The 22,280-nt window shown below is 37.1% G+C and overlaps 1 protein-coding gene across 1 annotated transcript; it reads right to left on the minus strand.

The window, feature by feature from the left end:
• Nucleotides 1-1,634: 1,634 nt before the first annotated feature.
• On the minus strand, nt 1,635-20,932 carry LOC105749133 (zinc finger protein 883-like). Its single transcript, XM_031949815.1, has 5 exons — nt 20,689-20,932; nt 16,973-17,058; nt 14,239-14,365; nt 13,146-13,241; nt 1,635-5,183 (listed from the first exon to the last, which is right to left on the minus strand). The coding sequence occupies exons 1-5, from the start codon at nt 20,828-20,830 to the stop codon at nt 3,778-3,780; spliced, it is 1,857 nt and encodes a 618-aa protein (XP_031805675.1). The 5' UTR covers nt 20,831-20,932; the 3' UTR covers nt 1,635-3,777.
• Between the last annotated feature and the right edge of the window lie 1,348 nt (nt 20,933-22,280).

Here is a 22,280-nt window from a genome sequence, read left to right on the forward strand (position 1 = left end):
AAAGAAGATGTATTTTTGCCAAAATTGTTTGCCACCATGATGCAGAAGATTAAACATAAAGTCGAAAAAGGGATATCTTCCAGTTGTTCCTGTTTATAGATAACACGTGCTAACTGCATCAAACCCTGGGATACTACATGCAGTCTTCTGGAAGAAATCAATTATCTTTCCATCCAAATAGGAAAGACCAAGTAGCTGAAGAATATCTGCTACCCAAATTAAAATATGCATATTGATAGTAACCTATAGAACTCATCCAAAAGTATGTATATTTGGAGAAAGGTTATACAGATGGACAGAATCAAAGTTGACCAGGAAGAGAAGGTGCTGGATTGCCAATGGGAAATTACAAAGCTTATATTATCAAGCTTCCCATGAAAACAAAGGCCCATTTTTAAATACCAATATTACTGTCAGGCAATAAAATATGGAATAATAAGTGGTTCCAAAGAATTAGATATGAATATCACACAGAGGGCAATGGAGAGGTCCAAGATAAGTGTGAACAGGGTATAACTCATAACCAATGAGAAGCTCCAAAAAATAGGAATAAAAGATGTCAGCAATGAATCATGATGGGAAAAGATGGGCTTGTCACCCATCAAGGGGAAGGGATGATAGATGAATAAAGTGCTTCACTGGTACACTCACTGTGTCCAAATTCACGAAAGGACTTCAGATAAATAGGTGGATTCACGGGGACCAACTTCAGGGAGAATGGATTAGGATCCACACTAACAGTGTCAAACTGCAGAATCCCCAGTGCAGCCTGAACCAGATTAAAATGTAATTGGGAAATGTTTAAAAAACTAAATACAATATGGATAATGTTAATTTGTGGTTTTCTAAATCACTATGGAGGAAACTTCCAAGTCATTTTTCTTTCAAGGTTGCTGGGGGAAAAAATCTGACACAATACCTCCTCAGCACTGAATAAAGTATGATTTCTTTTGATGAAAACTGTTTGATGTTAATGGGGGGAAAGAGTTCTGCAGTATAGTGTTCCTGAGATTTGCGCTAGATGATGTTTTTATTAATAGCTGGATCAAGGCGTGCTTCTCTAACTTGCAAAAGGAACAAACCTGCAAAGAAAAGCTAAACACTAGGATCATGGAGTCAGTATTCAAAAAAGCTTGACCTGCTAAAACAGGGTTGCTTAAACTTGCTTGAAAAATTTTTACATGGCCCTGGGTATATAAGTGTGAAGACCGCGTATTTTAAAATCAGCCGGAGTCAGGAATTCAGGTTAGGGGAAAATCGTCAATCTTTATTCTCAGTGAAGAAAGATCAGCGGTGGAAGAGAATGGGCAATAGCAATGTGTGCAGCTGAGTCAAGAAGCTAGCTAGATCAGCAGCCACAAGACCAGTAGTTACAAGCGTAGAACCCAGGCTCAATCTCTCCCCGCCTCTCTTCCTGTCTCTCTGCCTCCACCCACCAAAATTGTCATTTCCTATACAACACATCAGGACTTGCACAGAGAGTGGGAGGGGGCCATTCTTTATCCAAGCATGTATATATCCAAGCAAGTGTAGTCCAATTACTATTTAGCCTCATGTGCTTGGGACCTCAGTGCATCAACTCAAGCCTCAGCCCATTACATATAAGTATGTAAAATAGGTATGCAAATCAAACATTTACTGATAATAAATCATAATATTGCAACCTCCATTCAGTTACAAGACCCTATATGGGATCATGACTCACAGTTTAGGAAGTTGGGTGCTAGACACTGGACCAACTAATTCAGATGAAATATAGTAGGAGTAAATGAAATGTTTCACATCAACTTTACAAGGCAGGGCTAGAGAGCAGTTTCATCTGATAAAAGTCAAAAGATTTTCATGGATGAAAGATTCACAAGGAGTCAAATAAAGTAAAACTACAGGCAAAGAAAGCTAATTCAATCTCAGGACACAGTGGGCATGTCATATTATTCAGAATGAGGACAGTGCCATCGTTCCACTGTTCAGACCCTATCTATCCAAAATATTCTCATTAGTTCTGTCACATCTTTTATCTCTAAAATTTTCACCATGAGACCTATGCTATCCTGACTGCTGAGTGCATTAAATGTCCTGTATGTCGGGCTAGCTGGCACATTCTACATTCTTTTCCCTCTTCTATTTTCAGTTTTCAGCTCTGTAAAAATCAAATTAATTATGATGAAATCAATATTACCAATGCTCGTAGGAAAAGGATATGTCAATTCACAATTCAACTCTATGATCCTACTGTGTTAGCTTTCCTTTCCAGATTTATTCTGTCTGCAGTTGGATAAGTATGCCTTGATCCAATTATTAACAAAAAATGTCAGCTAGCACACATCTCAGGTTATCTTTCCTCATTAACATCAAACAGCTCTCATCATTACTATTTAGTGCTGAGGAGGTAATATGTCAGATTTTCCACAACATCAATAGTCAAGCCAAAATAACTATTCCATATTGCTACTCCCCTGTGTATATTTTCTTCCCCTGTAAAAATATAAGTTCCCTGGGGACAGAAATATCTCTTCTTTGTATTTATATCCCTAGTACTTAGCACAATACTTAGCATTTAGGAAGCCAGTAACTAATTTATTATAACTAATGATTTTTCATTCATTCATGCCATATTTCAAAAAGCAAATGACAAGTTTGAGTATTAAAAAAAAAAAGAGCAACCAGGACAGTGACATGATAATTCAAGTTATATGAAGTTGGGGGGAAGGAAATGAGGATGTTTCTGTAGAAGACTAAGAGAAGGCATTATAGCTGATATCAAGTATATAATAGATTGTCAAAAGAAAAAAAAGATTAAATATGTATTTGGCCACAGAAAGCAGAGCTAGGAAACATGAGAGAAAGTGCAAAGAAGTCCATTTTGACTAAATATAAGGAAAAAATTGAATTATTAGATCCAAAAGTGGTGTCTACTACCTTAAGGAAGCAATGAACTTCCATTAATTAAAAGTCTTAAGACAAGAATTAAATAAAACTTTCATCTTGGATAGAAGATTCATTTTCTGAAATAATACTTGACCAAATGACCTCTGAGGCCCCTTTTAATGGGATTTTCAGACTATGAACTCTTTTGAAGTATTCTTTCCATCAAACCTGCAGGTGTGATTCATTAATATAAATCAATGATGGACTTTCAACTATTCTTACTACATTCATGGAGATTCTCACCCAGATAAATTATCTGAAGTCATGTAATGTGTTCCCCTAATTGAAGTTTTTCCCAAGTATATTTTTTAAAAATAACCTCCACAACAATTTTATGATGTATAATAAAGGTATGACTGAGCCTGGAGGCTTTCTCAATTCATTATAATCAGAGAATTTCTTTCTCTAAAAGGCTCTTATGGTCCTCCAGGTTTCTATTCTGTTTTAATTATGCCACACTCATTACATTAAATGCAATGCCTTCAGTGTGAAAACTCTGATTCATAAGTTTTATTTTCTCATTAATCCTTCTCTACATTTTATACACAAACAAGGTTCTCTCCATCATTGTCTCAAACTTCCTCACTATTCCATACCATTTGAAGTGTTTCCCACACTCATTATAGTTAAAATAAGGTTTCCTAAAAAATATTAAGGTTTTTTGTGCATAACATTTTTCACATTCATTAGTCATAGGATTCTTACCCTGCAGAATTCCGTGTTTCTTAACTAATAAATAGTACATATTAAATGACAAAGTTCTCACTGATGCTTAACATCCAAAGCATCTCTGTCAACTGTTTTGTTTTTTATGTGCAGCATAGTTTAGCCTCTGACTATAAGCTACTATCATTCAAAGAATTTCCTTCCAGTACAGATTTTCTCATGTGCATTAAGGCTGTCCTGATCCCTGAAGGCTTTCCCACATTGATTACATGAATATGGCTTCCCCCTAATATGAACCCTGTTGTGTGAATCAAGGTTTCCCTTCCACCTAAAAACTTTCCCACATTCATTACATTCATAGGGTTTTGCTCCAGTATGAATTCGCTCATGTTGCATGAGATATGAGCTCCGCCTGAAGCCTTTCCCACATTCATTACATTTATAAGGTTTCTCTTCAGAATGACTTCTCTGATGTTTCAAAAGACCTGAACCGAACCTGAAGCCTTTCCCACAGTCAATGCATTCAAAAGGTTTCTCTCCAGAATGAATTAGTTTATGTTCTTTAAGGCCAGAATTGGTGTAAAAGGTTTTTCCACATTCATTACATTCAAAGGGCTTCTTTCCAGTATGAAATATCTTATGCATTTTAAGTTGTCCTTGCTGTGTAAAGTCTTTGCCACATTCATTACATATGTAGGGTTTCTCTCCACTGTGGATTCTCTTATGTACATAAAAATTTGCCTTAGAACTGAAAGCTTTCCCACATTCGTTACATTTATAAGGTTTCTCTCCAGTATGAACTCTCTGATGCTCAGCTAGATATTGTTTCCTGCAGTAAGCTTTCCCACACTCATTACATTTAAAAGGCTTTTTCCCAGTATGAATTATCTTGTGTATTTTAAGGTGTCTCTTCTGACCATAGGCTTTCCCACATTCATTGCATTTGTGGGGTTTCTCCCCAGTATGCATTTTTTCATGTTGGCCTAGAGAATGTTTCCGGTTGAAGGCTTTCCCACATTCAGTACATTTGTAGGGTTTCTCTCCAGTATGAATTCTTTGATGTTCAGTTAGGTATTGTTTACTGCAATAAGCTTTCCCACATTCATTACATTCAAAGGGATTCTTTCCAGTATGAATTATCTTATGAGTTTTAAGGTGTCTCGTCTGACTGAAGGCTTTCCCACATTCGTTACATTTGTAAGGCTTCTCTCCAGTGTGAATTTTTTCATGTTGGCCTAGAGAATGTTTCCGATTAAAGGCTTCCCCACATTCATTACATTTATAGGGTTTCTCTCCAGTATGAATTCTTTGATGTTCAGTTAGATATTGTTTGCTGCAGTAAGCTTTTCCACACTGATTACATTCAAATGGTTTCTTTCCAGTATGTATTATATTATGCATTTTAAGGTGTCTCTTCTGAGGAAAAGCTGTCCCACATTCTTTACATTTATAAGGTTTCTCACCAGTATGAATTCTTTGATGTTCACTTAGATATTGTTTGCTGCAGTAAGCTTTTCCACACTGATTACATTCAAATGGTTTCTCTCCAGGATGAAGTCTTCCAAGTATATTACATTCTTGAAGAAAATCTAGTGGGAAGAAAGGAGTAAATATTCAATGTGGTTTGCGATATAAACAAAAAAAGAAGCAAGAGTTCAAAGTAAAATCAAAGAAAATAAAACTAAAGAAGAAGAGGGGAAAGCTATCTCATATTTTAAAGTTGCAAGGTGGAAGAATGTGAACAGAGAGGAGAAAGGGAAGGCCATGACTAACTAGGAATAATTATCAGGCATATGGCTATTCCAACAAAGTGTGGAATATAACCTATGAAGGAGAAACTCCTGACACGAGGAACCATTGTGCAATTTCATAGGTGCTGACAGGAAAGAGATCATTTGTTAAATGTCAGAAGAAGAAGAGATAAATAGGGTTGGTTAGAGTGTCCTGACCATCTGTTGATGACATTAGTCATAGAGATATGACTATTGACTTATATGTACATATAATCTGAGAAGTACCAGAGAAACTCCCAAGACTGGTCAAATAAGATGTTTATTACCCAATTCTAATGGTCTTCATAAGGAAAAATAATATTTCCAACAGGAAATGAGAAAAGACAGCAGATTATGAAGTCCTAAGCAAAAAGTGTCCAAGAAACTCTAACTGAAAAGGTTTTAAACTAAAGGGGGAAATAAGGAGGAAAAAAACTTCTATAACTCTTAAAAAAAAAACCTAAATATCATAAAGAGCATCCACAATACATGAGGGAAAAAAGTAATAAACATGGTCACTGATTCATAGAGACAAAATCCAACACTAAAGTTCATGGCTTCGAATGTCTCTATAAAAAAAATGAATATGGAGGTGGAGCCAAGATGGTAGAGAAAAGGTGGTGAATCACCTGAAGTCTCCCCCAAACCCCTCTGAACACCGTCAAATAATGCAATAAATAAATGCAATAATTCCTGGAGTGGTAGAATCCACAAAAGGACAGGTGAAATAATTTTCCAGCCTAAGACAAGTTAGAAGGTAGTCAGAAAAAGTCTGTCATACCTGGGTGAGAGTAGAGTACAACCAGCACAAACCAAGCCCCATAAACCAGGTATAGACCATGGGAGTCATTGAATCACCAGCAGCAATGACTGCTTCCAGAGTTTTCAGCTCACAGATGGTAGAGGGGTCCTTAAATAGAAAATCTGGCCAAATTGAAAAAGAGGCACAAAAATTCACCAAAGAAAAAAAAACTCCTTAAAAAATAGAATTGGCCAAATGGAAAAGGAGATATTAAAGCTCACTGAAGAAAACTATTTGTAAAAATCAGAACTGAGCAAATGGAAGTTAATAACTTTAGGAGAAATTGAGGAACAATAAAACAAAACCAAAAGAATAAAAAAAAATTAGTACCCAGTGTGAAATACCTCATTGGAAAAACAAAAACAAATGACATGGAAAATAAATCCAGTAGAGATCATTTAAAATTATTGGACTACCTGAAACTCATGCTCAAAAAAGAGCGTAGACATTATCTTTCAAGAAATTGGCAAGGAAAACTGTCCTGAAATTCTACATCACCTCCACTAATCACCTCCTGAAAGAGATCCCAAGATGAAAATTCCCGGGAATATTATGGCCAAATTCTGGAACTCCCAGGTCAAGGAGGAAAATATTACAAAAATCCAGAAAGAAACAACTCACATATGATGAAATTACAGTCAGGAGAGCAAAAGATTTAGCAGCCTCTACATTAAAGAATAAGAAGCCTTGAAATATAATATTTTAGAGGGCAAAGGAGCTGGGATAGCAACCAAGTATAACCCAGCAAAAATGAGTATAATCCTTCAGGGGAAAAATGGATATTCAGTGAAAAAGAGAACTTTCAATCATTGTTAAATGAAAAGACCAGAGGTGAACAGAAAATTTGATTTTCAAATACAAGATCCAAGAGAAGCATAAAAAGATAAATAGGAAAAGGAAATCATAAGGGACTTAATAAGGTTATATTCCTATATGGGAAGATGATACTTGAAACTCATAAGAACTTTCTCATTTTAGGGCAGTTAGAAGGATTACATATAAAGGGCACAGGGGTAAGTTGAACATGAAGGGATGATCTCCCTTTGTATTCAAAAAGTTAAGGGTGAAAGAGGAAAATATAGAAGAACTGGAAAGGGAGAGGTAGAATGTGGTAAATTATCTCATATAAAAGAGGCAAGAAAAAGCTTTTTCTGTGGGGGGAAAAGGAAGAAATTAAGGGGAAGTGAGTGAACTTATTTCTATCAGAATTGTCTCAAAGAGGAAATAACATACACATTTAATATGGTATAGAAATCTATCTTACCCTACAGGAAAGTAGGAAGGGAAAGGAATATTTGAAGGAGGATGGTGATAGACAGGTGAGTAAACTGGGGGAGGCAGCAGTCAGAAGCAAAACACTTGAGGAGGGACAGGTTAAAAGGAGAAAGAGAATAAAATAAACATGGGAGGATGGAAATAGGATGAAGAAAAATACAGCAACAGTGAAAAAAAATTTGAATCAAGTTTCTCTGATAAAGGCCTCAATTCTGGGATATATAAAGAGCTAAATCAAATTTATAAAAATAAGAACTGTTCCCCAACTGACAAATGACCAAAATATAGGAACAGTTTTCAAATAAAGTAATCAAAGCATATTTAACCATATTTAAACAAAAAATGTTTAAATCACTACTGATTGGAGAAATGCAAATTAAAATGATTCTGAGGTACTATCTCATACCTATTAGCTTGGCTTTCCAGAAAAGGAAAATGACAGGAATATGGAGAAAATGAGACATTAATGCACTGTTGGTGAAGTGGTGAACTGTATAATCACTCTGTAGCACTATTTGAAACTATGCCCAAAAGGCTATAAAATCATGTATATCCTTTGACCTAACAATAACACTCCTAGGGTCTGTATCAAAAAAAGATTTTTTAAAAAAGGAAAAGGACCTATATGCGCAAAAATATTTATAGCAGCTCTTTTCTTTAGGCAAAAAAGTGTAAATTGAGGGGGCATCTGTTAATTGGGGAAATGGCTGAACAAACTATGGTATGAGAATGTAATGCAATAAGAAATGATGAGCAACAAAAAGTTATCAAACTGTGCATACCCTTTGATCCAGCAGTGTTACTACTGGGATTATATCCCAAAGAGATTATAAAGAAGGGAAAGGGACCTGTATGTGCACGAATGTTTGTGGCAGCCCTTTTTGTAGTGGCTAAAAACTGGAAACTGAATGGATGTCCATCAGTTGGAGAATGGTTGAATAAATTGTGGTATATGAAAATTATGGAATATTACTGTTCTGTAAGAAATGACCAGCAGGATAATTTCAGAAAGGCCTGGAGAGACTTACATGAACTGATGCTGAGTGAAATGAGCAGGACCAAGAGATCATTATATACTTCAACAACAATACTATATGATGACCAGTTCTGATGGATCAGGCCATCCTCAGCAACGAGATCAACCAAATCATTTCTAATGAAGCAGTAATGAACTGAACTAGCTATGCCCAGAAAAAGAACTCTGGGAGATGACTAAAAACCATTACATTGAATTCCCAATCCCTATATTTATGCACACCTGCATTTTTGATTTCCTTCACAAGCTAATTGTACAATAATTCAGAGTCTGATTCTTTTTGTACAGCAAAATAACGTTTTGGTCAGGTATACTTATTGTGTATCTAATTTATATTTTAATATATTTAACATCTAATGGTCATCCTGCCATCTAGGGGAGGGGGTGGGGGGAGGTAAGAGGTGAAAAATTGGAACAAGAGGTTTGGCAATTGTTAATGCTGTAAAGTCACCCATGTATATATCCTGTAAATAAAAGGCTATTAAATAAAAAAAAAATTTTAAAAAAAAGAAAAAAAAAGAAAAACCTGGAAAGACTTCCATGAGTGAAATGTACTATGTACATTGTAATAGTCAGTATTTTAAAATATTGTGAATAACTTAGCTAGTTTCAGCAATACAGTGATCCAAAATAACTCAGAAGGATTTATGATGAAAAACGCTAACCATTTCCAGAGAAAGAGTTGATATTGAAGCATACTTATTTTTATTTTTCTTGAGACCTTTTTTTGGTCTATGTTTTCTTTTACAACATGACTAATATGGAAATATATTTTCCATGACTACACATGTATAACCTATGTCAAATTGTTTGCAATCTCAGTGAAGGGGGTAGGGCAGGAGGAAGGGAGAGAATTTGGAATTTAAAATAATTGTTTAAATATTCATTATTTCACCTCTTATTTTAATTTTTCATTTTTGTGTATGTTTTGTAATGGAAATAATATTGATATACCATATTATAGTTTATTATAAAATTTAAAAGTAAATATACACATCTGAGGGGGGAATGCTCATCAATTTTTTAAAGAATACACGATTGAAAAAGTTCAGAGGAAATCTGGCCTCAGATATTTAACACTTCCTACTTATGTGACACTGGGCAAGTCACTTAACCCCAATTGCCTCAGAAAAAAGAAAAAAGAAAAAATTCAGAGAACACTGCTCAAAAGCAGTCCCCTCTATATAAGGGATATGAAATATGATTATCACAATGGTAAATGACAAAGCTAGGTGAGATGCGTAACAGACTGAAGGATTGAATTGGAATCCAAAAAACTTTTAGCTCGGAAGAGAATCCTCTGGAGGGACGTCAATTTGCACCAGCAGTTTCATCTTTCCTTGAGAATGCTCCAGTACAGAACATCTGTCCTCAAGCCTTCTCAGGCTGGAAAGAGAGGCAGTTCCTAAGCTGCCAATGGGAGGGAAAGATGCTATTTTGCTACCTGAAGAGCCAGATTAGGAGAATTTTGAGATTTATCCATTATGAAAATAAAATCTAAGGATACAGTAGAGATCTTTGAACATGAACTAAACTCGTTGCTGAGGGAGTCAGCATACAGGCAAGATCACCAAAGTGAGAGGATGGGAAATCAGGAGAAATATCACAAAGTAGAGAAGGATCCAAAAAAGCAGGCAAGGTCCTGAATGCAGGCTTTTATTATCTTACACTGAATTGATGGATAAGCCAGCTTACTTCCCCTTGCAATCAACTTTCTACAAAACTAATTTTTATCTTACTCAAATCATTAATGTCAAAGTATTTCCCTGCTCAAAACCTGATATATTTCCCACCCCTGTTGAGTTGACAATATCCAAAGGCTTAGGAAAGCATGTAAATACCACCCCAACTCACCTTTAAGTCCATGGATGTTCCACTTCTCTGTCTGATTCTGGCAGCTTTCCCTGCCAGGAGCATTTCTTCCCTTTAACACCTCCCATAGTCCACCTATTCATATCCAAAGAGGGCCTGTTTCTGGATAAATCATTCCCTGATCACTCACTTTGATTCAGTGACTGTGTATTACAAGTCTACTCTCTGGAAAGCTAGGGTACTCAAGAAACAATAGGAAAAACAGAAATAAATAATCCCTATGCTCAAAACTCTCATGTTACTGTGAGGTTAGACACATAAATTTAAAAATGGTTTTAAGGGAGATTACCTTAAAAAGCAACTAGGAGACTCAATAGAGCACTGGGCCTGGAGTCAAGACCTGAATACAAATACAGCCTCAGATAGCTTACTAGCTGGACAAGTCACTTACTTCTATTTACCTCCAGTTCTAGATTTATAAAATGGCAGAGAGAAAGAAACAGTCAACCATTTCATATCTTTGCTAAGAAAAGCTCAAATGGGATCACAAAGAGTCAAATGCAATTGAAAAACAAACAACCATAATAAGTGACTTAACAGGTGAGGAAGGGAATTTTGCTACTTTGGAAGCAAAGACATTTTGGGTAAATAATACCTGAGCTAAAAATTAAAGATAAGGATTCTAAGAGACAGAGATGAGGAGGAAATATTTTCCAGACAGAGAGCCCACAAATGAGAGCTGCTGAGTTCTCGCAATGGACAGTAGGGCCATTGGCTGGAACAGAAAATTTAAGATGGGGCATGATATGAAATCAGAATGGAAAAGGAGCAATCAGATTAAGGAGGTCTTTAAAAGCTGGATGAGGAAACTATGTTTTATCCTTAAAGGAACTGGGGACCAACTAAAGGCCTTTGAATAGGGGAGGAATATGCCATCAGAAAATCATGGTGGAACATGGATGGAAAGGGGGAAGAATATTCTTCTAGTGTCAGCAAGTGATTAGGGACCCAAACAGGGTAGGGATCTCCTAAGGGGAAGCAAAAAAATAGATGCAAGAGAAATTATGGAGATAGAACTGATAAAACTTGGCAATTGCAGGGGCTAATAGAAAGCAAGGGTCAAGTGTGGTGCTGAGATTACCCATCTAGGCCAATTGTGGAAAGAAGGGCTTGACACAAACAGGGAAATTCAACTAATAGTATGTCTATATGGAAAGGTAGCAAATTCCATTTTGGACACACTGACTCAGAGAGGTTGAAGGAGAACAAACGGACAGATGCAGATGCTCAGAGGTCTGGAAACGTTAAAACTGGAAATGTGGATCTGGGAGTCATCAGCATAAGTCAGTCATAGGCTGCATGATTTTAAATAAATGAGAGAATCAATGAGAGCTGATGAAATCACCAAAGAAAAAGTGTAGAGGGAGAAAAGAGAAAGTCTCAACAGTAGATGGGGTCTCTAAAGAACAGAAAGGAATGAAGTCCTTGAAAGGACACACAAAATGAATGAAAAAGGATTCAGGAGACAAAGGAGATTAAAAAGACAGAGATGAGTTAGTTCTATACATAGGAGGGGAATCGAGATACTAAAGTTTCAAGAAAGGAAATCAATCCAATTTCAATAGATTTGGGATGGAGAGAACTATCTGCATTGAGACAAAACTATGAAGATTGAATGTGGACCAAAACATAGTATTTTCACTCTTTTTGTTGTTGCTTGCTTATTTTTCTCTCATTTTTTTCTTTTTTGATCTGATTTTTCTTGTACAACATGATAAATGTGGAAATAAATTTAGAAGAAAAAGAAAAGAAAGGAAATCACAGTACCTCAGATGCAGAAGTGATCCAAGAGAACCTTTAGCCCTGCCTATGCCTGAATAAGAGTCTTCCCTAAAAAAAGTCTGAAAAGCAGTCTAGTGCCCCTCTATTTTTTACCTAGTTATTAGGAAGCTTTTCCTTACATCAGGCCTAACTCTTGTACCTAACTGAATTGACCTCCACAACACCGCTGATGAGTGACCAACCAGAACCTGTTTGAAGGCCTGCACAGAGGGAGAAACCATCATCTCACAACTCAGCCCAATGTACCACTTACAGGCAGATCTAAATAATGGAGGTTGTCCTTCCAACAAACAAAAACTGGCATATCCACTCTCTCTTTCTTGCTCTTTTCTCTCTGGGGCCAAGGAGAATGAGTTGGATCCCTCTTCCAGAAGATGGCCCTTCAAATACTTGGTAGTAGTGACCACAAGTCCTACAAATTCTTCTCTCCTTAAAGACAAACCCAGTTTATTCTGTCAGTCCTCTTACCATTCGTCTGATTCATTACTAATCTATGGGAACCACAACCATATCACCAGACATGGTGTGGCAAGGGGGGGATATAGACACCAACTATGGCAACCCCAGCTGGCCAGCTCCTGAAAGCTTCGCCCTGGAGCTGACCAAAAGTCCCCCATACCAATAAATGTCACTGAATGTTAGTTAAAGTTATTAAAGAGGATAGGAGCTTCAATCTGTCTCTTTATTTATAATATGAGATAATAATTTTTATTATCCATCTCAAAGGCTAAAAAAGCTAAAAGAAAAAAAAAAAAGCAAGGATTTGGCAAAGAACAGAGAAGAAGTCAAAGTCTGATAAAAGCAAACACTAGGGACACCCAATGGGCTTGAGCTTTTCAATACAGGTGAGATTCATCTATACCTGAGAGAGGAGGGCAGGTCTGTTTAAAGAGGGAGACATTAAAGGAAAGAAAATATCACAAGAAGAGGCAGGAAAGATGGGATCTAGATGGATAGGCATTGGAAAAATTCCAGTCACACCCATGGATTTCATTTCTTATCCCCCACTCACCTACAAAAATGCTTCCTGGGACTTTTCCCTCCGGCAACCCCAGGGAATCTCTTCTGGCCAACTGGGAGATCACATCTGCTTTGGATTCTGTAAGCTCTGCTCATGGGGAAAACATTGGAAAAGGACAAAGGCAAAGTGACACCTCAGAAGTCAATCTTATCCTTTCTCTCATTTTAAAGAAGGAGCTGGAAGGATGCTCTGGGTTGTGTTGCCATCAAGCATGAGGGAGAATGAGTGATGGAGTTTGATTTGGGTTCCAAGAAAAGACATTCATTTTAATACACTCCCTTCCAGGAGACTAGGAACTTTTCATGTCTTCAAGGGGATACAACAGAACTTGAGTGCAGAATCTAGGACCAGGATAAACTGAAACTAGGGAAGTTATAACCTCAGGGGCAATGCAGAAAAGCTATACAGATTTCCACACAGACAAAACAAACACCCTTCATGTGGAATAGAAATGATGGGGTGACACACTCCCACAAAAGGCCACGTCCCTGGTAGCAACCCAGTGTCTAGGTGGGTTCCTGAAACGGATACTCACAGGATGACCTGGTCCCTAAGTGAGCCTTTATTGAATTTATTCCATTGACAGGACTGTCTTATATAGACAGGGCTACTAAAGTGATACAGTTACTGTATACAATCAGAAGGACAAGATACAGATGTCAACCTCGAGGTTATTTTGTATAAACATTCCTTAATCACCAGTTGAGGTAAGCAAGTGGCAGAGTTAGCAATCCTTGCTTTGATACTTTCCTATAAATTTTCCCTGTAAATTGCAAGTTCTGCTAGGGAGCTTAGCCCACCTTATGGAGTTATAATAAAGTTTTTGTCCCTTGATTCAAAATAGTCCAAGTCTGTGAATTCTTTCTAGACAACTTCCCACCTTCATGACTTCTTGTACACCATCAGAAATACTATGTCTATTCATACCAAAAGATTAAGGAATCTTTCTACATTAGACATGCTCAAGTGAGTATACCTGCATATCACATCAAAGCAAAGCAATTGCAAAACCCTGCAACTTTTAGGATAATTGATAATACAGATACCTCCCGTAGCCCAGCGATTCAGAAGAAGCTGTTCTTACCCAGAGATACAAAGTTCTCATAGTTCTCCAGCATCACGTCCCTGTACATGTCCTTCTGAGCCGGCTCCAGCAGCCCCCATTCCTCCCAGGTGAAGTGCACGGCCACATCCTGGAAGGTCAGCGATTTCTGAAAGATCAAAACACCTGCTCGCCCAGGGAACCCTCCCATGGCCCAGGAGGGAAGCACGAAGCTAGCAGAGCCTTACCACTGCAGAGAGGACCTTCTGTGCCCCCATCAAGGACTGCTGCCTGGAAACCCTACTGACTGTGCTCCCTGCTCTAGACAAGCCAAGCTTACACATCATTTCTCACACTGACCCCCAGCAAAGCATGCTCTTTAAAATTACAGAGCTTTCTATATTATACACATTACACCCCTCTCTCTCACTATTAATCACGACAGTATGACTCTGAAGGTTGGCCACAAATGGAATGTGTCAGGGAACAAATCAATCAATCTCTCTCTCTCTCTCTCCCTCTCTATCTCTCTCTCCCCTTCTTTCTTTTCTTCCCCTCTTTCTCTTTCTTTATTCCTCCCTCCCTCTCTTTCCTCTCTCCCCTCCTCTTTACTTTCTCCTTCTTTCCTTCCCTCTTGTCCTTTATCTCTTTCCCTTCTCTCCTCCCTCTCTCTCATTTGTCTTCTTATTCTTTTCCTCCTCCTCCTCCTTCTCTTCTTCCTCCTCTCTTTCTCTCTCTCTCTCTCTCTCTCTCTCTCTCTCTCTCTCTCTCTCTCTCTTTCTTCCTACCTTCTACCTCCCAAACTAATGTGAGCCTGCTCTCTCCCAAGCTTTTACTCTCTTTACTTCCAAATATCAATTATGTGAAAATTTATTCCACAAGTACAAGGGGATTATGGGGAGGAAATTAATATTAAAGACTAGAATTTGGCATACTATCAGACCCATTCCATAAACAATCCTTCTACAACTGTAAACTATAGGCCATTGACCTTGACTTTGATTCTTAGAATAGTCTAAAATAGATCATTAAAAAGACAGCTGGCATACATGCAGAAAGGGAACCAGTGATTACAAAGAACAGACTTTGAAAGTCTTGAAAACTCTGTTCAATTCAATGACCAACAATGATTCCAAAGGCCTAATGGTGAAGTACCTCATGTCAAAGAAGGGCAGCCCAAGACATAAAATAAGATATAGATTTTCTGACATAGCCAATGTGTAAATCTGTTTTGTTCAACTATGCACAATCATTAAAAGAGCTTTGGATTTCTTTGTTTTTTCCCCCCAATGGAAGATCAAAAAGAAAGGGATAGAGAATATGTGTGTTTGTGTGTGTGTGTGTGTGTGTGTGTGTGTGTGTGTGTGTGTATGGATCAGGTAGCAAAAGAAACACACACACACACACACACACAAAAAAGAGGGACATTAAAACATCTTAAAAAAAAAAAAAAGCACAATAGAATACAGAAGTGCCAGAAAAATAACACTCAGAAAGCTATAGGTTGAGCAAATTTTATTTAAATTTAAATTTGAACTGAAAACAATTGAAAAGTAATATATTTATGAGTGTGTAAATTATAAATATATATTTCATATATATAATATAAAGATCCACAGTTTTAGGATAATCCTTTTTCTATTCCATTAGGTATATGAAAATGCCTATTTTATTCAGCATTTATTAACTTCAAAATAAACATTTAAAAAAAAAGAAGAAATTTGCCCTAAGAAAGAAAAAGAAACAAAGAGCGACACTGATTTTATCAGGCTTCGTTGGTATCAAATCCAAAATGAATGGAGCCAACTGAACCTTGTAGCCACATATTGACTTAGAAAATCACATACACTAGTACTTTGACTCTCATCTGCTTCAAAACTCATAAAATTGTATCTGATGCATTTCAATAGGAATTATCCATATATGTAATCATATAGAATATGTTATATATAGATATACATATATGTATGTGTATATCTCTCTCTCTCTCTCTATATATATATATATATATTACAGGGCAGCTAGATGAAACAGTAGATAGAATGCTGGGCCTGGGATCAGGAAGACCTATCTTCCTGAGTTCAGATACTTACTAGTTATTGACCATGGTCAAATCCCATAACCCTGTTTGCCTCAGTTTGCTCATCTGTAAAATGAGCTGTAGAAGAAAATGGCAAGCTACTCCAGTATCTCTGCCAAGAAAACCCTAAATTAGATCACAAAGAGTTGAACATGACTGAAACACCTTAGCAAAAATATGATGAAATATAGATGTAAATATAGCATCTGTATTTTATACATCTATATTTATATTATATATTTATGTAAAAACTAAAGGATAGGAATTTTGGCTTACGTCTGCTTGATCCACAGTATTTTGTTCAGTAAGGAACAAACAATACACTCAATCACTGGGAGGAAGAAGAGACAAGGAAGGCTGTTGGCAGCTGGGCCCATTCTCAAATGTGCAGATGGTGGGGCAACCAGGTTGGAGCCCAAGGTCTGCTGGGAGCTTGAGAAAGAAGCACTAGCTCTGTGCACCTTGGATAACTCTGGTATTTCATCAGATGGCTGGATGACATGATGCAAAGACAACTCTCAATTGCAACAATACAGGAACTCCAGGAGTCATACAATGGACATAAGGACAAGCAGCATCTTCTAGCAAGTGATAATTGACGTTCAGGTCCCTGTATGTGACTTGGTTTAGAAAGAAAACTACACACTTTTAGAAATGAGATGGTATTTTGGAGGAAAAAGGAAAGAAATAACTTACCCGGGACTTGGTGGTAAGGATCCCAGAAGTCATTCTCACCTCCACTTTCAGTGTCACTTCTTGGCCAGAAGTCTTAAAAGACAGACCTAAGAGAGGAAAAATAATCACCTGGGAGACATATTCTGCCCGGAGCTCCCAAACTTCTCAGGACAGAGTCGTGAGAATAAGTACCTTGGTTCTTTAAAAAGAACTCAAAATCAATCAGGAATCAGAGGGAAGGGCATGGATATTAGTGTCTTGGACCCTAATGCTTTCTTTCTGCTCCTGGCAAGTTTTAAGGGACAGGGTATTAGGGGTATTAGAAGACCTGGCTGATTCTCAGAATTTCCCCCAAAGTGCTGCTGCATGAACTGAGTATGTAACCCAAGTTCCCTATGTAACCTAATCATCCAATCATTAAATTATTGACAGGATATATATGGAAGAGTCATTAACTAAGTCTTTGCTGACAGCAATTTGTCTAAATAGGAAAAGAAATAATGAAAATGGCTAATAGCAAGTCCTAATTAAGGAGTATGAAAATAGATAGAAAACACCTAGCTAACTTGCTAAGTTCAAATCAGAGAAATTTCCTCCCAAAGTACTGAAAGAATGTGCAATTTTGACTAGGAGCTTCCCACAAGTTTTGAAAGCCTTGATTGTCAGAGACCAAAGTCTGATTTCTAAAATACAGAGAGAATTAACACCAGTATTTAAACAGCCACCACTTTGCCAATACAGAAGCAGTTGAGAGATACCAATAGTTTTTGAAAGAATTACAAAGCACACTTGACCATGTTAAAAACGTTAACTACACAGCATAAGAGAAATACATATTATATAAAACAACTTTGTGGTTCCATTCCACACCAATACAAGCAACAAAAACAGTAAAATGTGGGGGCAATAAATAGTAGGGCAGTTTGGAGAAGATACACACAATAAATAGAAATGTCTAAGCATTCTGGATTTCAATGTGTAATTATGCAAAGTACTCAACTAAATCTTTCCAATGGCCAAGAAACTCTCTACTGGACATATACACTCTAGCATACAATCCAGAAAGTCCAAGATGAAAATAAAGGCTTAATATCTGTAAATTTATTCACAGAAACACTCTTTGTAGTTCTAAAATGCTAAAAAAAAAAAAAAAAAAAAAAAAGCAAAGAGGTACCCATGCCTACGGAAATGGCTGAAAAAAAATGAACTGAATGAATTAATAGAATTGAACTGAATGAATTAATGGAATTGAACATTTTAGTACAATAATAAAGATATTAATATACAATGACAAAAAATAGCTAGCATTTATATAATGCTTTGAGATTTGCAAAGCTCTTTTCATATTTTTTCATTTGGTGATAAGAACAATCTCAGGAGGTAATTATTATTATTATTCCCTTTTTATAGATGAGGAAACTGAGACTAAGACAGCCAGCAAAGTGGCAAGATAGATAGTGTCAGACATGAAAACACTAAGTTTGAAACGTGTCTCAAGCACTTACCAGCCCGGTGACCCTGGACTTACCATCTCTGTGTCTCAGTTTGCTAATCTGTCAAGAAAATAAACTTCAAAAGACAGGAACTTTGATCACTGCAATAACCAACTATTGTGTCTGAGAACTAATGATTAACTGCCTGAAGGATGTGTTGATGGGGTTAAGGTGGAGAAAGAGACCTATATTTTTAACACAATTTGTAAATTTGTTTTGATTGATGATGTGTATTTGTTGGAATGATTCTATTTTCTTGTTTTTTAATCTTGAAGAAAGTTTAAAAGTAGGGGAATAGCAAAGAAATTGTTTTAAAAAAAAAGTGAAGTGAAGTCTTTTGTGTGTGCGTGTGTATGTGTACATGTGTGAAATGAACAAAAGAAAAAAAAGGCCAGAAGAAAACAGACAAGCTTCATATTATGTTACATGTTATAAGAAAGGGAAAAGGGACCCACATGTGGCACAAACATTTCTGTGCCAGTCATTTTTGTAGTGGCAAGAAACTGGAAACTGGGTGGATGCTCATCAGTTGGAGAATGGCTGAATAAGTTGTGGTCTATGAATGTTATGGAATATTATTGTTCTATAAGAAATGAGGAGCAAGATGATTTCAGAGGCCTGGAAGGACCTATATGAACTGATGCTAAGTGAAGTGAGCAGAACCAGGAGATCATTGTACAAGGCAATGTGTGGAAAGGGTGAAGAACTTACAGATCAAACACATATTGATCAATACCTGTTAAATAAGTTGAAGCCTTAGGCTTCTCCGGAGTCACGTGATTTTAGATAAGTCCTGGACTAACATTCCATTGTTCAAACAAGAGATTTAAAAAGTATAGTGGCAGAAGAAACTATACATCACCTTATCTACTGCATTCCACGGACCAAATAGGGGAATAGAGACTTATGTAACCAATCACAGCATATAGAGGGTGGGATTTTTGGGGTGTCTGAAATGTATAAAAACTGTGACCACTTTCAAGGAAGTGGCCCTCCTGCTGTGAACTTTGGCTCACAGAAAAGGAGGGTGCACTTCTTGAGATTCTAATAAATAATTCTTTCTATGAGTGATCTCTGAGTAGCCATTTTTGAGTAGGGGTCTTTTTATGTCCCACACATCAACAAGATTGGGTGATGATCAACTGTGATAGACTTGGCTCTTTTCAACAATGAGGTGACTCGGGTCAATTCCAATGGTCTGTGACAGAGAGAGGATTATGTGGATCGCCACATAATATTTTCATCTTTTTGTTGCTGTTCGCTTGCTCTTTGTTTTCTTACTCATTTTGTTTCTTTTTGATCTGATTTTTCTTGTGCAGCATGATATTTGTGGAAAATTGTATAGAAGAATTGTACATTTTAATGTATATTGGATTACTTTCTATCTAAAGGAAGGGGAAAACGGGAAGAGAGGTAAAAAAATTTGGATCACAAGGTTTTGCCAAAGTGAATGTTGAAAACTATCTCTGCATGTATTTTGAAAATAAAAATCTACTATTTAAAAAAAAAAAAAGAAAAGAAAAGAAAAATAGAAAAGTTACAAGTTAAGAGTTTGGGTCTAGGGGAAAAAAATTCTAATGAATGTTGAAAATAAATAAATAATTTAAGAATTGACGCTAACATATTACATAATTGAGATTTATGGCTTCATTTCCATCTTTATTCTCCTTTGTATATGGAAATACTGATTGTGCGCGTTTGTGTGTTAAGTTTAGAATTTTCAGAAAGAGAAAAACTGTAAATCCAGTCCGGCAGAAACAGGATTTAGACAGACATTTCCCACCACACGCAAGAAAAACAAATTAAACCGGTGAAGAAGATCTCTTTCCCGCCAACGGCTAAGAAATGTTTTCCGTGAACCTTTGCCGATGTTCCCTCCCCTGCCCCGCCGGGTACCCACTTTTCCTGGTTTCCCCGATCCCCGCTTGGTGCCTCCCCGCGGACGGCCGCATCTGAAGCCCCAGGCTGGGGGCGCCCATCCCCCCAGGCTCCCTCAGAACCGCGGCTCCGACAGGCAAACGCCACCTTCCGCCCACCCGGCCCGCGGCTGCCTGCCTCCCCCTCCCCCCCCCCCCAGTCACGCCGCATTTATTTTGTATGCGTCACATATTTATTTACATACGGAGGCGTTCTCTCCCTTCCCCCACCAGTGCTGGGCGTGGAGCTAGCGCAGCAGGCAGGGCTGAGGCCAGAGGTGTCCCCCCCACTCCTACACGCCGTCGCACGCTCGAGACACTCACTCACCTGCAGCTGGGCAGGTGTGAAGCGGGGCAAACCCAGGAAGAGCTGAAACCTCCGTGGGCTGGTCCACATTGGGCTCTGAACTACAATCCCCAGAATCCATCGGGAACCGGATGCTTGGAAAGAACTTCAAAGGCTCCCCCATCCCCCCGCCTGGGATGGATTCTGGGAATTGGAGTCTTATCGCAAGATTACACTACCGCCTTATCGATTGTGGGAGATGTGGTCTAGGGGATAATTTCTTTGATACGGAGTTTTTTTTTTTTTTTTTTAACGTTTAAATTAATTATTATATTTTTTAATAAACAGAAATCGCTTTTCTCTCTCTTCTACCACCTATATAATTGAAGTAAGTGGGGGAGGGGAAGAAAAAAATAGAAAAGAACAAAGTCCTTGTGAGAAATACGTAGGTTTCACTAAATAAAACTATTCCCGTGTGTACATACGGGTGTGTACTGTGTGTGTGTGTATACACACGCAAAATAAGCCATGTACAGCATAAACAGGAAATAAGAGAGAGAAGGCGCTGTAACTAAGAGGAGCTGGAGAAGGCTTCCTTGTAGAAGCAAATGTATACACACATTTGCATGCATCCTATTAGCATAAATGTAGAGCGAATGCATAGAGAAATGCAAATATAAATATATGCATATCTGTTTGGGCCGCTAGGTGGCGCCATAGTTCACGCAGCGCTGGGCTTCTGACACTTAAATGAGGGACCCTGGCAAAGCCTCAATTTTCTCATTTACAAAATGAGCTGGAGAAGGAAATGGGATTTTTTTTTTTCTTTTTTACCAAGTATTTGTTTCCATTTTAATCTTAGCTTTCTTGTCTTTGGGCAAAAATTGTTAAATATATATGTATAGAAAATTTAGTTATCAATTCTTTATATATATAAATGATCTATCAGATAATATATGTGCATATATATATACACATACACATATATATAATATATATATATTATATATATACATATATATGTATATATATAATATATATATATATGAGACATAATTTCCCCTCAGACATGATTTATTTAGGATGTGATCTTTTATATCTAGGTCACACCACACACAAGAAAAAACAAATTAAACCGGTGAAGAAGATTTCTTTGTAGTTTACTTTGATATATAAAGTATGAGGTGTTAGTCTAAATCTAATTTTCCCAGTTTTTTTTTTTTTAAGTAGTAAACACTATTAGGTTCATTTGTTTCTGAATTTAATCTGTTCCAATGCACCATCTCCTTTTTAACCAGCATAAAATTTGTTTTGAAAATTGCTACTTTGTAATAAAGCTTGTACTGCTAGTTCCCCTTCTTTGCTAATTTTTCCCATTCTTTCTCTTGAAGTTTTAATAATTCTTAAACTTCCATTTGATTTCATTTTTATTTTTGTAGTTCTTAACATAATCCCTTGGTAGTTCTATTGGTATGACATTGGACAAATAATTTATGTATTGTTTTTATCATATTGACTTATCTTTTGCAATTATTTAGGTCTGTCTTTATTTCTGCAAATAGTGGTTTGTGGCTGTATTTGTATAGTTCTTGTGTGTATCTTGGTAAGTAAACTCTCGAGTAGTTTATACATTC

Source organism: Sarcophilus harrisii, chromosome 2, assembly GCF_902635505.1.
Source record: "Sarcophilus harrisii chromosome 2, mSarHar1.11, whole genome shotgun sequence".
Classification (NCBI taxonomy): Eukaryota; Metazoa; Chordata; class Mammalia; order Dasyuromorphia; family Dasyuridae; genus Sarcophilus; species Sarcophilus harrisii.

Bases quoted from the DNA above. Each gene is read 5' to 3' on its own strand.
- LOC105749133 (XM_031949815.1), bottom strand. From the start codon at position 20,830: ATGGGGGAGCCTTTGAAGTTCTTTCCAAGCATCCGGTTCCCGATGGAT. The intron at 17,059-20,688 runs GTGAGTGAGTGT...TTCCTCTCTTAG, and splicing joins TCACACCTGCCCAGCTGCAG to GTCTGTCTTTTAAGACTTCT. The intron at 13,242-14,238 runs GTAAGAACAGCT...CCCCATGAGCAG, and splicing joins TGAGAACTTTGTATCTCTGG to AGCTTACAGAATCCAAAGCA.